General features: G+C 43.9%; 1 protein-coding gene across 1 annotated transcript in view; it reads right to left on the reverse strand.

Annotated features, from left to right (window-relative positions):
- The window catches only part of RELL1 (RELT like 1), a 61,190-nt gene extending 46,466 nt beyond the window's left edge, over nucleotides 1–14,724 (reverse strand). Inside the window, exon 1 of the mRNA XM_054582035.1 lies at nucleotides 14,550–14,724. Within this exon, the coding sequence (XP_054438010.1) occupies nucleotides 14,550–14,637 (88 nt within the window). The 5' untranslated portion in view covers nucleotides 14,638–14,724. The remainder of the gene's footprint in view (nucleotides 1–14,549) is intronic.
- Between the last annotated feature and the right edge of the window lie 508 nt (nucleotides 14,725–15,232).

Below are 15,232 nucleotides of genomic sequence, written 5' to 3' on the forward strand. Positions count from 1 at the left end.
TCTGAGCCTGAAGTGAGAGGAACTTGGGTCCACCTGAGTGGCTCGCACAGAGGAGGTGCTCAGTAAATGCTGGCTGGGACTCCCACGATGACCCATCACTGCTGCCAGCGATAGGAAGTGTCAACACTGATCTCACAGAGCACACAGCTCAGCTGGGGATGCCAAACCAGCAAGCAGGAAAGGACAGTGAGCCACGTGAGCTACACTGGCAGGGGCAGTGTTAAATGCCGGGGACAGAATGATTACAGAAGAGGGAGCAGCCGCCACAACCGTGCTCCCACACGTGGGCTCTGCCCAGCGGTTTCTTGCTCTTCCAGGAACAGGAAGTGGATACAGATTAAACAAAACCTGCGAAAGTCCTAAACACAGGGTTTTCCCATTAGTCACAGGTGAAGTCAGGCAGGATTCGTGCAAGACAGGCATGTGGTGCGCCTTCTGGGAATAAGGGAACTTGAAAACAAAGACGAAGTGGGGAGCACCACGGTTCCCCAGTGAAGTCCTCTGACGTCAAGTCTCCACTAGAGCGGTTAGAGAAAGAGCAAAGTAAAAGGAGGACTAGCACAGAAAATAAAGATCCCTTCAGAAAAGGCAAGCAAAGGAAAAATTAAACAGAATTAGGAAAACCCTAGACATAGAGACATTGATTTTAAGGGGAAGAAATGAACGTGGAAGTCACTAGTATAAAACTCAGTTAACAGTTTTGACATTCAGTCAAGTTCCATGAAATGGGATTATCTATAGCTCATCTCTAGCTGAGTTAGAGTCTTGAGAAGAAAATCTACAGGTAATCATTGCTCATCTAATTGAGTTCTAAATCTAGGATGACAGAATGGTTTTTCCTAGTGAGTCAATTATTGGGATGAGAAGGTGCATTTAAGTTACATTCTCTCCAAGTCAATTTATCTATGTTTGTGTCATCAAGTACAGATTTCAAAAAAAAAATCTCTCTAGCATTTAATAAGAAGCAAATCAAAAGGCCATCCTGATTTGCATTTAACACTGTTGAAACTCTTCATTACTTCTCAGAAATCCCAAACTTTCCTTTGACTTTTAAAATAGAAAAAGTTTGTATGAAGGAATCAGATTTGCCATATCCGTTTGTCCCAAATGATCTCACTTTTTAATGAAAAATGTTAAGTGAATAGATAAATATAAAACAGAAGTTTGCGCTAACATGATCTGTTTTATTGGAAAAAAAATATATCAAAATGTGTACACTAATTATCTCTGAGTGGTAAGATTATAAATTGTGGTTCACCCTAATAGTAATAACACCGTGGAGGCCAACCAGAATACTGGAAATCCCTTAATGAGGAGACTGCCTATGATTGCAATCCGTAATATTTACATACCAGCTATGTCCCCTGACAAGAGCCTGAGACAATGCTATGAAATCTTTGGTCTACACCACAGAAGACAAGAGTCAAAGAAAACCACGCAGTGGTAAACTTCTACTTTATTACACTACACAACACAATGTAAATACATAGACAATAAGGCACTAACCTGACAATTTCTTTTCTTTCCCACTATTATTTTTTAAATGGCTTTGAGTCTTTATCTAAATAGTAAGCCACTAAAATTTCAAAGAGATTATTCCAGGAAGAAGTTTTAATGTTGTGAGTAGATTTTTTCCCTAATAGGAACACTTGACTGCTTCGTTTGTCCTGCAACCAATTCTCCATCACCAACTGTGTGTCCTACAGTTCAGTTCAATTCTGACACTGACTACCAGTAGAAACCCCACAGGTTGAAGGACTCAGCCCCACAAGACTGTCCCCAGGTCAGGTGCCAGCTGCAAATAGGGTCCCAGGCTAACCAACAGGAATTCAGGGCTCCCCTCGGTCTCCCTCAGTTTGGACACTTTGCTACAATGACTCACAGAACACAGGGAAGTGCTATACTTAGGAATACTGTTTTATTATAAAGAATACAATTCAGGAGAAGCCAGATGGAAGAGGTGCATAGGGCAAATTGGGGGCAGGGGGTGGGGGGCGGCTCAGAGCTTGCATGCTCTCGCTAGACATGCCAGCCCCAGCACATCCATGTGTTCGCCAATCCAGAAGCTCCCTCCACCTCCTTGTTCCAGAGTTTTTATGGAAGTTTCATTAGGTAGGCATGCTTGATTTAGTCATTGGCCATTGGCAATTAACCCAATCTTCAGCCCCTCTCCTTTTCCCAAGTATCAGGAGTGGGGCTGAAAGTTCTAACCCTCTAATCATGTAGTTGGTTCACCTGGCAACTGGCCCCATCCTGAAGCTTTCTGGAGGCCCACCAAAGGTCATCCATTAGCATGAACTCAACTATGGTCTAAACAGGCTCATTAAGAATAACCTATAATCCTGTCACTAAGGAAATACCAAGAGTTTCTAAAGTTCTTTTCCAGAAAGCAAGGACAAAAACCAAACACATATACTTTTTACTATATCACATTGACTCAAAGTCACAATTGACTATATCACATTTCTCCCTTCCCCACAATGGCCAACACTGCCCTTGTGGATGAAAAGTAACCTCAGGATGGTCTGATCATAAATTCTTATGGGGGCAGGTCAGGTCATGGTGGGTTGTCATGCTCTAGGTAGATAACTTCTCTTGTGAAAGGTTTTAAGGCAGCCCTGTCCACTGTTCTTGTGCATCTAAGTTAACATACCTTCCAAATACCAGGAGTAATACCCCTAAAAGGGGGTTTTACCCCTCAAGAGAGCACATAATCTTGTTAACTATCCTGTAACCTAATCCCCACTTTGCTTTCTCCAATCCTTACATCTGTCCCCACTTTGACTTCAAATGCATAAAAGAAGCTGTAAAACTGTTATTTTACAGAGCATTTGAGGTCTTGCTCCCCATTGTGCATCCTCAGTTTGGCTCAAGTAAACTCATAAAAATTCTCTACCCATTGTGCATCCTCAGTTTGGCTCAAGTAAACTCATAAAAATTCTCTACAGGTTTGAACACTTCTTACATTGATACCCTCCTCACCAGGAGAGAGAAGAACCTGCACAAAAATAAGACTAAAAATTGGAAATGTCCAAGTCTTCTAAATATAAATGCTTAGTGATGAATTCAGGAATCACGTTGATTTGAACAATCTCAAAGGATTTACTCTAATGAAAGAAAAATACACAATTAGCTAGCTTATACCATTAATGAACACTTCTTGGCCGTCACATCATCAATATTATAATTATACTTACTTCATGATTCCACTTTCCCAGCACTCCTTAAACTTTGAAAACTTATTTCTAGCTACATACTACAGGTATTATATTAATCCTATATACTTATACAGGTCAGATTTGCATTACTTACGTAGGGTTATATTATTTGCTTGATCCTCAAAACAACTGAGGTGTTTTAAAGAACAGTTCTTATCTTCCTTGCTCTCTCCAGAGAAAATAGAAACAGTATCTCAACTGCCTTGATGAAATTATGAGGCCATGTCTCAAACTCAGGTCTTCCTGAGCCCACATCGGGGGCTCTTCCATTACATCACAAAGCCTAAAGACCCCTCCTGGTCCACCCCCATCCTCCACTCCACCCCATCCTCAGCCCTCACCCCCACACAGTAAAGTACGTAGTCTCAGGAGCTCCCCAGCCAAGCCTCAGCCTCTGCTCTGCAGTCTACACTGGATCTGCAATGACTTTGCCTTCCTTACCTCCATACCTTTGCATAAGGCTGTTCCCTTTCTCTACACTCCTTTTAAGGTCCACTTAAAATGCCATGTCTCCCTAGTCAGGGGTGTCTAAAGTGGCCCACTGGCCATATGTGGCCCAGGATGGCTATGAATGCACCCCAACACAGAACTGTAAGTTGACTTAAAACAGTATGAGATTTTTTTGTTTTTGTTTCTGTTAGTGTTTGTGTATTTAAAGTGTGGCCCAAGACAACTCTTCTTCCAGTGTGGCCCAGAGACGCCAAAAGGTTGGACACCCCTGTAGGCTATTGAGTCTTTAGTGTCTCCTCTGTGATCCCATGCAGCACTTTATCTGTACTTCTCTGATTATACCAAACACATTCTCCATTATTCCATAATGATTTGTGTTCCTAGTTTATGTTCCCCTTCTCAGTCACAAGTTCATGAGGACAGAAACCAAGTTTGTTATTTATTTTACATACCCTACACAACACCTAATAGTGACTCAGATAAGGGTCACTCATTTTTAAGTAATTACACACTGTGTGTAAGAAATATCTATGAGTTCTCTCTGCAAAGACTCTTAAGACACTGATTTGGCATTTATACATGGGAAATGAGTTTTACCTTCAAACCCCAGCTTCTTGGCTCTATCGCCTAGCTATAAGCAATTTCCAAACCCTCTTTTTTCCTATCAGTGGTGGTTTTGTGTTTTGCCCTTAATAGAGGGGGGAGGAGGATGGAAAGAATTAAGGAAGCAGCAAGAACATTCAGGCCATACAAGTATACAGCACAAACACGCAAAGAAAAGTGAAGGAATGCCTGTTCATTAACCATCTGCCACTTCACCAATGCCAGGAAATTCCGGGCTGCTGTTTTTTATAATGTGAATAATTCACATGATTGTGTTGGAGACTTCCAGCTATGAAGAGCTGTTAGAACATTTGAAAATTATTGTTACGAGTTCTACTGTGAGACAGAATGCCCAGTGAATTCTTCAAATCTCCACCACTGACAGGAGTCTCAGAAAATCACATTCTGTTTGTATACACTCATGGGGAAGAAAGGTTTGGTATGTTACGGGTATTGAAGAGGATTTGTTTGTTTTTAACCTTCCCTATCACATGACACTCTATGTGCAGGTTCTTATAAATCTTCAACCACTCAGCTAAACTCATCTGTCCAGTCAAAAAGAGTAATATCATAAACTGTCTTATTTGTGTCTTTTCAAGAAACTGAAATCTATTTTCCCTTAATATCTACCTCATGACAAAATTTTACAAAACTCATGTATAAACCTAATGACATGTAAAATGAATTACTCTCCTCAAATGTTTATTCTAAAAGCAAACAAACAATCCATGAAGAATTCCTTGGATAATTGACAATTTTCTACTTAAAATCTACATTCCATTTATAAGATGCCTTGTTTTTCTCTTTAGGTAGGTGGGCCTACCTACCTAAAAAGTAAAAATGTAATAATAAATATAAAACCTTCCTTTTACTGGTGGTGCTGAGCATGGAGTCCATGCAATTTTACATAACATAAAGAACACTTGAGAACAATGAACAAACACCTAGCTTTGGCTTCCCCTCATCTGTGACTTGAGTGAGACATTTCACTTGACCTTAGCTATTTTTCTGTAAGTCTCAGTTTCTTCAACTCTACAGAGAATATGGCGACTGGCTCCTCACAGTTGCTCCAAGAAATAAATCTGATCAAGCAATCAAATATCTGAGCATGTCTTCTGTGTGCCATGGCCTCCAGAACTCTAGTTAGACCAAACATGGTGGAAACAATTGCCTATAATTATGTTAAATAACGTGGAATGGATGCAATATGTATTCGTGGACTCTAAGGAGATAAAATCAGTGCAAATATTCAGGAAAGATTTCCTGCAAGTGCTACCCTCGATCTCAGCTTGAAAGACGGGTGGAGAGCAGAATATGGATAGCCCACATGGAGGGGAGGGATTTCCAGGTAAAACAACCCCCTTATTTCTACCACTTCTTAACTCCTCCACTCACATTATCTTTAGGCACCATCACCTGGGAATGTGCTGGAAAAAAGCAAATATTCCAGTCCCTTCTCAGACCTAATGACTCAAACACGCTTGGGTGGGGCCCAACGATCTGTTTTAACTGCCCTCTAGTTAATTCTGATGCAAGCTCAAGTCTGGGAACCACTGCTCTAGTTTTGCCAGCTCTCACGTCCTCTCTTCTATGACCTCTAGTTCTCTTCAGCTGAATAACAACAACATTTTTACAAGTTTAAACTTCATTTCCTCCAGAAAGTCTTGCTCAACTGGACCCTCATCCCACCCCCAGCTGCAGGTGAGGTGCTCTGGCCCTAGGCCACACTTTCCTTATCGAGATGCCAATGACACTTTATCAGGACTGCTTGTTTAATCATCTTCCCTGATAACCTGTTAACTCCTTAAAGGTAGGACTGAGTCTATCTGGATCACATCCCTTTTCCCCAGGGCCTTGCACACAGCTGGGCAGATTACTAATATTTGCTGAATTAATAAATAAGTCAAAAACTTAACCCATGAAACAAAGGTATAAAAGAAAAGTCTAAAAACATGAAAAATGATATATACACAATCAATAGGTACTGATTGTAGAAACACAACCAAATTTAGTTTGTCTTTGGAAAGAGCTTAATGAATGAATTTAGGTTTTGAGTATCTTGTATCGATGCCCCACCATGCTCACTTCATAAAGGCAGTACTTGCTTACTTTTTTAATGTCATTCTTTTTATCTCTATGTCCAGCTTTTTCCACCTCAGGTTTGGAGCAATATGGCCCATAGGCTGGCAGACAAAGCGGCCTCTCATCAACTTGGAAAGTTAGGGGGAGAGAAGACTGCAGCTAAGATTTGTGGGTGAAACTTGGAAAACCCAACTCTTTGCTTTATTATAAAGAAAAAGCCTCTGGCTGAGTCCGAACACCTGGATTCCAGCTCTGGCTTCCTTCCTTCCTTCCAATATTGAAATATCTGCTCTGTTCTGGGTCCTGTGTTTGGATCTGAGCCTTGGACTGTGACCAAAACACACAATGCGGCCCTCCCTCCCCAAACCTAACGGTCTGCTGCTTCTCTGCTGCTGCTGCAGCTGATGGCCCTTCCTGCCTTCCCAGGCCACTGAACCTCTCAGGCTCAGTTTCCCCATCTGCAAAGACAGGGATTAATTACAAAATGACCCCCAAGTCCCCTCTGACTCTAAAAGTAAACAACTAAAAACAGCACAATTAGTCTCAGATATCAGTCAGCCAAAGTCATTCTTCTCAGGGCCTGCACACCCCAGATCCAGAGCTGAGAAAGCGGACCGTGGAGCACAAGGACCAAGGGCAAACGTAGACCCAGGAGCTTTGCCAGAAGGCTGGGCCCTGGCTGGTGTGGTTCAAGTGGATTGAGTGCGGGCCTACAAACCAAGGGGTCACCAGTTCAATTCAAAGTCAGGGCACAGGCTTGGGTTGCGGGCCAGGTCCCCAGTAAGGGGCACACAAGAGGCAACCACACATAGATGTTTCTCTTCCTCTCTTGCTTCCCCTTCCCCTCTGTCTAAAAATATATAAATAAAATTAAAGAAAGGAAGGAAGGAAGAGAAAGAAAGAAAAAGAAAGAAAAAAGAAAGAAGGAAAGAGAGAAAAAAAGAAAGAGGGAGGGAGGGAGGGAAGGAAGGAAGGAGGGAGGGAAGGAAGGAAGGGAGGGAGGGAGGGAGGGAGGGAAGAAGGGAGGGAGGGAGGGAGGAGAGCTGGGTCCACCTCAGTGGAAGGCCAGCTCAGACACAAGGGGGAAGAGTCCTAGGCAGAGTAAAGAAACCCGCTGAAATCCAGGCTTTGCTAACTCAGCTTCCTCACCTACTAAATAAGAAGCTTTGGGGAGATTATCACGGTCCCTTCCAGCCCTAAGTCTACAGGGTTCTACTTCTCATTCTAATTTGTGTTTCTCCAAGAACCACCAAACAATTAATTCTGTAACTATCTGTGGGGAGAGAGCAACAAACCCGCCAGGTTGGGTCTGAGATCTACAAGGCTGCCCCCCATCACACACACTTCAGATGCTCCCTGTGCGTCTGACCAACAGCCTACAGATCACAGGCTCCAAAGACCCCCTCTTCGGGTTTGGTTAATTTGCTAAAGGGCCTCACAGAACTCAAAGAAACATTTTGCATACTAAACTGCTGGTTCATGATAAAACTACCTAACTCAGGAACAGCCAGACGGAAGAGACACATAGGTATGAGAAAATGGCAAGGAGCTTCTACGCTCTCCTGGGCATGGGCACCCTCTCCCTCATCTCCACATGTTGACCAGTCTGGAGGCGCATCCAGTCTTGTTCAAGAGTTTTTCCAGAGCTTTGTCTGCAGCCTCCCACCTCTCCCTCTTCCCCTATGCAGAGGTAGGGGGTTGGGGGTGGGCTGAAAGGGCCAACCCTCTATTCACTTTCAGGTTCCACCCTAAGTCATTCCTGAGCATACTCAAAAATCGTGCCACTATCAAACCTTAGGGGAAAGCTGTCACAATTTTATGGCTAAACCTACAGATGAACTGATTAGAGATAAACCAGTCAGTGAAGCTTGCAAAATTCTTCCCCAAAAACACATCATATAAAGGTTATGGTTTCTTTCCTTTTTTCCTTCTCTCCTTCCTTGCCTAATTTTGGTAGCTAAATGGTTCGGGCCTGCATATCCACTGCATCCCAAGAGAATTCCCTGCCAAGCCCCCTGGTCCCTGTCCCTCCCCCTTCCCCAGGAGCCTGGGGCATTACCCAGCACTGCCTCCTCAAAGCCCCACTGCGTGATACACACTGCCTTCAGCACCCAGAGCTCAAGAGCAAGATGAGAGAGGGTAGGACAAAGGAAAATCTTATCTGATAGCTGTAGCAGGTCAGTAAATGGTTGGTACGTGGCTAAGGACAGAATGATAACAATATACTTTCTTAGAACTTACTACATGCCTAACACTGTGCCATGCATATTTTATCTCCCATCCAAGTACTAACCAGGCCCGACCCAGCTTAGCTTCTGAGATCAGACAAGCTCAGGCATGTTCAGGGCAGTATGGCGGCAGACCATGAATATTTTATCTCAAAACAACAACCCACGAGGCAACTCTGCCATAGTTCTCCCTAGTACAGATAAGGAAAGTGGTTTAAAGACTTTTTTTTTCCCTCTGTACCACAGGTGCTTTATTACTGGTTCTACATAGAGATGTGTGAACAAAATAGGGGTAGGAGAGTCAGGGAGAGATGGCAGCGGCTCGGGATCCTAGGATGAGCAAAGTCGAGAAAACGGGGCCTTGAGATATGTTGAAGAGAGAACAGAAACCAGTTCTCCAAGTTCAACTAGTTTGGCAAAAGGATCCTCAAGGTGAGATGACTGGGCATGGGAACTCAGTTTGCCTGGAGTATCTGCCACCCTCTACCCATTTCCCCCTCCCCCAGAAAGTCCCTTGGGTGGATTCCATTTCTTTTCTCCCTCACAAAGAGAACTGTGTCAATAACCGGCAGAGGAGAAATTTGGCCCAACTCCTCCATCAAGTGTCCATTACAATGGCCACCTATCCCTAAAGCCACCTAGAATAAACAAAACTTCAGCTTTTCCCAGATAGCGTTATCTCATTAGATTCCACGCTAGGATACCAAAATAGTGCTTCTTTTCGCGAAGTGCCACTCATTTGAGGAGTTATTTTCTCCATCGGGTATTTTACTATTTTGAGCACTTTTACATTTGGCTGCCCACAGATAAGAAAATATGAGTCATGAAAGAGGAAATGCAGGACCATGATCCCTCATCTGAAAACCTGGGGTTCAGATGTGCCTCGAAATTTAGATGTTGTGATTCTAGAAAAGCAATACAATGCATTTAGCACAAGTTATGTACCACTCAGAAATCGAACTCATTAATGTAACTGCAGCAAAACTTAGCAGTATTCACACTGAGATAAATATATACTATAGAATCTCACATCGGTTCAAATTAGGGTTTACCACCAACGGAGTACGTAAAAAGCCTCAAAAAAAAGCTTTTGGTTTTCAGAGATTTTCAGATTTCAGAATTGTCCATAAAGGGTTATAGACATGTGCAAATGGCTCCGATACTATAAAAAAAAAAGTCATCATACTACTAATCAAAATCATACAAATTAAAACAATCAAGGTACCAATTTTCACCCTACAAATTAACAAATACATTTTTTAGAGAAAATGCCAACGGTGTAAAAGGTGAGTCCTTTGACTATTGCTTTGAGAAGGTAAACTGGGTCACCCTTCAGGTCACCAACACTGATGTCCTCAAGGCCTCAATGACATGAATACCTTTGACCTTCAAAATGCCTTTTCAGGAACTCATTTCCTGGGAAGTCATCGATATCTAGGCAAAGCTTCATTCATATCTGTTCACCAAAACAATGAGTTTTAAAATCCATTTGAAGATAATTAGCAACAACTGAAATATCTTAAAATGGAGGCACAATGAGGTAAAACGCAATGAATCCATAAAATAGAATATGATGCAGCCATTTTTTGAGTATAGGAAAATGGAGGAAACTTCATGTGTAACATTACGTGAAAAACGCAGGACACAAAATTATATTTGCATTATGACCCTATCCAAGTAAAAATAGAGAGACAGAGAGAGAGAGAGAGAGAGAAAAGGCCAGAAAGAAATAATAGACTAACAGTGGCAAGTACCTTGGAGTAATGATATCCCCTTTTCCCCATTCTTGTAGGGAATTTTCCAAAAATACCAAGAGCACTGTATTTTAGCTGAGGGAAAAATGGGAGAAGATTTGGCTGCTTACCTCCCAGTCAATGGCAGCAAACTCATGAATCTGAGGTGTCACTCTGGGCTTTATGTATTCACAATGGACCTATCATTGCAAAACCATCACCACCTCCAGAATGAAAACGTTACAGTATCAGTGGTAAACGTTTATTAGATAGTTTGGTTCACATTATAATATAATTCTAACCTGATGGACACTTTGGGGAAGAAATACAGGAAAATACACAGGATAAAAGATATATACCACTTGGCCATTTGCTAAGACCTTTCAGAGACAATAGCTCGTTTGAGCCCTACTAGCAGCCAGAAGGGAGGTAAAGATAGAAGTGGGTTAGAAAGTGGAGGCAGGGAGGGCAGGGAGCCACACTCCCGAGGGCAGCAAGGGCCCTTCTTGGCTTTTGACTTCAAGTCCAGGACTCTCACGTTGATGCTCTTTCTACTGTGCCATGCCATCACCTTTAGTGATTCTTTATAAATATCGTAGAATAAAAAGAAAGTTCTCACTTGGAAGAAAAAAAATGATTTAGTAATATAATAAGAACTAGCTTCAGAATTGGACAGTTCTGACCAAGGTCAAAATCCAGCTTTGAGAGGCTTTTTCTTTTTTTAGTGTTATTTTTCAAGTACAGTTTACATTCAATATTATTTTGTATTCATTTCAGGTGTACAGCATAGTAGTCAGACAATCATATACTTGATTGAGTGACTTTTTCAAGCTAACTTCTCAGAGACTCAATTTTTTTCATCTATAAAAATAAAGGAATATTTCAATTATTCCAGTATTTATGACAGGACAGAATGTTATAAGTATTAAATGACCCAAGTTCATAGACCAGAGCCAGCCACAAAACAGGTATAATAAACATTGTACTCCTTCCTTTAAAAAGAGCAGAGTGTCTACAATGAACTAACTCCAAATTCCAGTTATAGTCCTTGGCAGCCACGCCACACCCCTCATTCCACCTGCTTCCAGCAGCCCATCAAACCTTTACCAATTACTGAGGTAAATGCCTCAAAATAATTAGAAACCACTCAACATAACAGTTTGAAACAATGACAATTTAAATCGTTTCGTCACTTTTAAATAATTTCTCAATATATAATTAAACTTCAACTTCAGAGCCAAACAATTCTTTGAAAAGCAACAATAAATTGTTTTGCTCCTATCACCTGGCGTTTTGACCTCTCTCATTCAAATTCAACTACTGAAGCTCCCAAATAGATTGTTTGATTAATTTCTTTGCAGGCGTGGGGGGGAGGGGGCGGGGTTGAAACAGGAGAAGAGAGGGAATGACAAGCACTTCTCAAATTTTTTCATTTCCTCTTTAAATTAAACTTGGACTTGCAAGCCCAAGCTTCAAGGGGTGCCTTCTCAAAGTATTCTGTCTACTGATTATGTTTGATGTGGATGTGCATCTGGGTAGCTATCTGGCCAAAGGAGAACCAGAATTTAATAAAGCTTATCTTTGGCATCTAAACAACGAGTCAGGAGGCTGGATGGCAGCCCGCAGAGCCCAGGAAGAGGGCGCTTCTCATTCACCAGGCCCTGGACCTTTGCTGCCCGCTCCTTACTAGAAGGCTGTGCCCACTGTCGCGCAGAGAAACAAATAAGCCCAAAGGTTGAGTAACCAGAGAACTTAAGGACATAAATAAGCCAAGATGTGAAAAATCATCCCTTCTGCTGCTTGAGGTACAGAGCTCCAAATGCTGTTACTGAGAGACAGAAATTTAATGAGATTCTCCAACTAGGCAGGAAGTGAGAGACATGGCCACTGCCCACTGTGAAGTTATCTCTTCTACTTTCTCCTGCCTCCCATCTTCTCATAACCACATGCTTACAATTTTATAACGTCCTAAACTCCGCATCTTAGAATCTCAACAGGACTGCCCCAGCTGACTTCTGTTCTATTTTCTTTCTGGGGAGCAGTGGCTATAGTGGAAAGAGAATGAATGAACTTTGGAATTAAGTGGGCTAGGTTATCAAAGATAAAAGATACATATAAAGACACACACACACACACACACACACACACACACACACCACACCCCCCCCCCCCCCACTGGTTCTGCTTCTCGGATTAAATACTGGCTGATAGACTAGCTATGTGATGTTGGACCCACTGTTCAACCACTATGGGCCTCAGCTGCCTCACTGGAAATAAGAACTTCCTAGGATTATGATAAATAAGTGTAAAAATGCATATGAAATGCTCAACTTGAAGCTTGGCAGGTAGCAGGTACTCAACATTACTTCCCATTTCTTTCCTCCCTACCTCCCTAACATTCCCTACAAACATTAACACTGTCTTAGATTCCAATGGGTGACCAGATGTTGACTGGTCAGGTCTCAAGTCACCCTGACAAATTCATAATCTGGATTCTTTCCTTTTTAGATATCTTATTCTTCTAAAGTGTTCCATTTTATTTAAAAAGGAAAAAAAAAAAAGCAGCCCTGGCTGGTGTGGCTCAGTGAATTGAGTGCTGCGGGCCTGCCAACCAGAGGGTCACCAGTTCGATTCCCAGTCAGGTCACATGCCTGGGTTGCAGGCAGGTTCCCAGTAGGGGGTGCATGAGAGGCAGCCACACATTGATGTTTCTCTCCCTCTCTCCCTCCCTTCCCCTCTGTCTAAAAATAAATAAAATCTTTTTTTAAAAAAAAAAAAAAAAAACGGTTACTGTGCAATAAGATGAGAGTTTTCTTCATTCTAGTCCTGAGAGCTGGGTACTGCTCAGATCCATGGAAACACAAACTTACACTAGGGATGGTTTTCTCTGGTTGATGGAGGATTACAGGCAGCCTGTGCTGAATTTTACTCCCAGGCTAAGCTCTTCAAATTCTGGAAGAACTGACTCTCTATCTCTAACTACCATTTACAACCTCGGGTCCAGTTTGAACCTGATAACACACCTACCTGTCTCAGCAATGAAACACAGTCTGAAAACCAAAATCTCCCATCCAATAACCATGTCACCAGCTGCCTTCTCCCCAGGGAGGATGGCTGAAGGAAATACGTGTCTGCTAATAACAGCTCAGGAGATATATGATCAATCCTGTTTCCTTCCTAACATGTTCTGTTTTCTATGAAAAAGCGAAAGCCAAAGTGAAGAACGGTGTATGTGTTTTCATGGAGATAGCCACAGTTGGAATGCTTCCAGATGCTTATTATTTGGACCCGAAGAGGAGCTGCTCAAGCTTAGGAGAGCTTGCTGACCTAAAATTCCAGGTCGTGGTGACTCCAGTTGGCCAAGAAGGTATATATTTATTAGTATTTTCAAACTTCTCCGTAAGGTGGCAGTGAAGGGGGGAATGGTAGGAATGAATCCCTGGTGTATACAGTTATAAAAACAAGAGTTTGAGGCAAGACTTCCCTAAAATTTACATATCCTCTTAGATGTCAATAAAAAATTTCTGCCGTAAATTCATCATTACAGATGACACTTTATCAGCTCAGCTGGTGGCTTCCTGCTCTGACCACATTAGGTTCCTTTTGTGGTGACAGGACTCGGCTAAGAAAAAAAAGTGTAACTTTACAAATGCTCCTTCCCTTTTTCCAAGTCTGATTTAACAGGATATGTGAGAAGAAATCTGAAATCCCCAACCTGTTAAAAGAATCCATCCACCACTAAAATAAATTAAAACTTGAAAAGTAAAGAGACTGAAACTCCCCAAGGTTTTAAACTAATGGGGGGTGGGGGGAAAAGGCGACGGCGCCAGTGCACTCAGTCCCCTGTGTCACGATCTTCCTCTCGCGGGGCCTTTGAGGACAAGGGCGGCACAAAAGGGGTTCGCGAGGCTCCGAGGTGTCAAGCAGGAGCGCACTTGGGGCGTGCAAGACCGGGCCGGGTCCCTACACCCTGGATAGCTCAGAGGCGGGGGCGGGGGTAACAGGTCCTCGGAGGAGCCGGCGAGCGGGGTGAAGGCGGGAGCCCCGCAGGCGGGAAGGGAGGGATCAGAGCCTCTGCCAAGCGCCACAACCGACTCGGGCTACCCCCTGACGGCAGGCAGTTCAGCGGCCGTATCGCGCCACTGGCCGGCACTAGAGCTGCGCCAGGCGCAGCGGGGCTGCAGTCTCAATCCTTCGCCTCCTCCCACGAGCCCCGGCCCTATCGGGGAACTTACCCGGTGCCACGAGCGGCAAACTCACGGCGCCTCTCACAAAGACAGCAACAGCGAGGACAACAGACCCCGGGAGTCCTCTTGAAGCCATTGCCAGTTTCCTTCGCCCTCCTCCCCGCCCCGGGACGCCTCGTCCCGGGTTCTGGCAGACGGTGCAGCTCTGGGACTGGCGGGAGGACGGAGTGCTTAAGCTCTGCCCTACCGCGCGGCAACCCCGCCCCGCGGCGAACCCCGCCCCACCGTGGACCCTCCCCTCCAGCCCCACCTACCTCGGCTCCGCCCCGCCACTCCGCCTGCTGGAGCGCAAGGCCATGTGGCCCCGCCCCGGGACCGCCCACCTCAGCCTGGCCCCACCCTCCCGTCCCAGCCAGCTGTCTTTCTCAGTGGTCACAGCTTCGACCTCCCGGGTTAAACTATGGCCCCACCCCTCATGCCCCGCCCACAGAGACACGGCCCCGCCTCTTCTCGCCGAGACAGCTTCGTTTCCTACTCTGGTTTTACCGTAACTTCGAGTATTGCGCGGGAGCCCGGGGCGGGAGCAGAGTGGGCTTGTCTTCCCCGGTTTTAGTATCAGGCGGGCATGGAAACCGGAAAGCAACGGGGCAGGAAGCTCTGGATGCGGACATGGCCAGCACTGGCGTGGGCACGATCTTTTTTCTCTATTGCCATCTCTTTTCGGCTGGCAT

Source organism: Pteronotus mesoamericanus, unplaced genomic scaffold (assembly GCF_021234165.1).
Source record: "Pteronotus mesoamericanus isolate MK-2021 breed Mesoamerican mustached bat unplaced genomic scaffold, CSHL_Meso_final contig_68, whole genome shotgun sequence".
Lineage (NCBI taxonomy): Eukaryota > Metazoa > Chordata > Mammalia > Chiroptera > Mormoopidae > Pteronotus > Pteronotus mesoamericanus.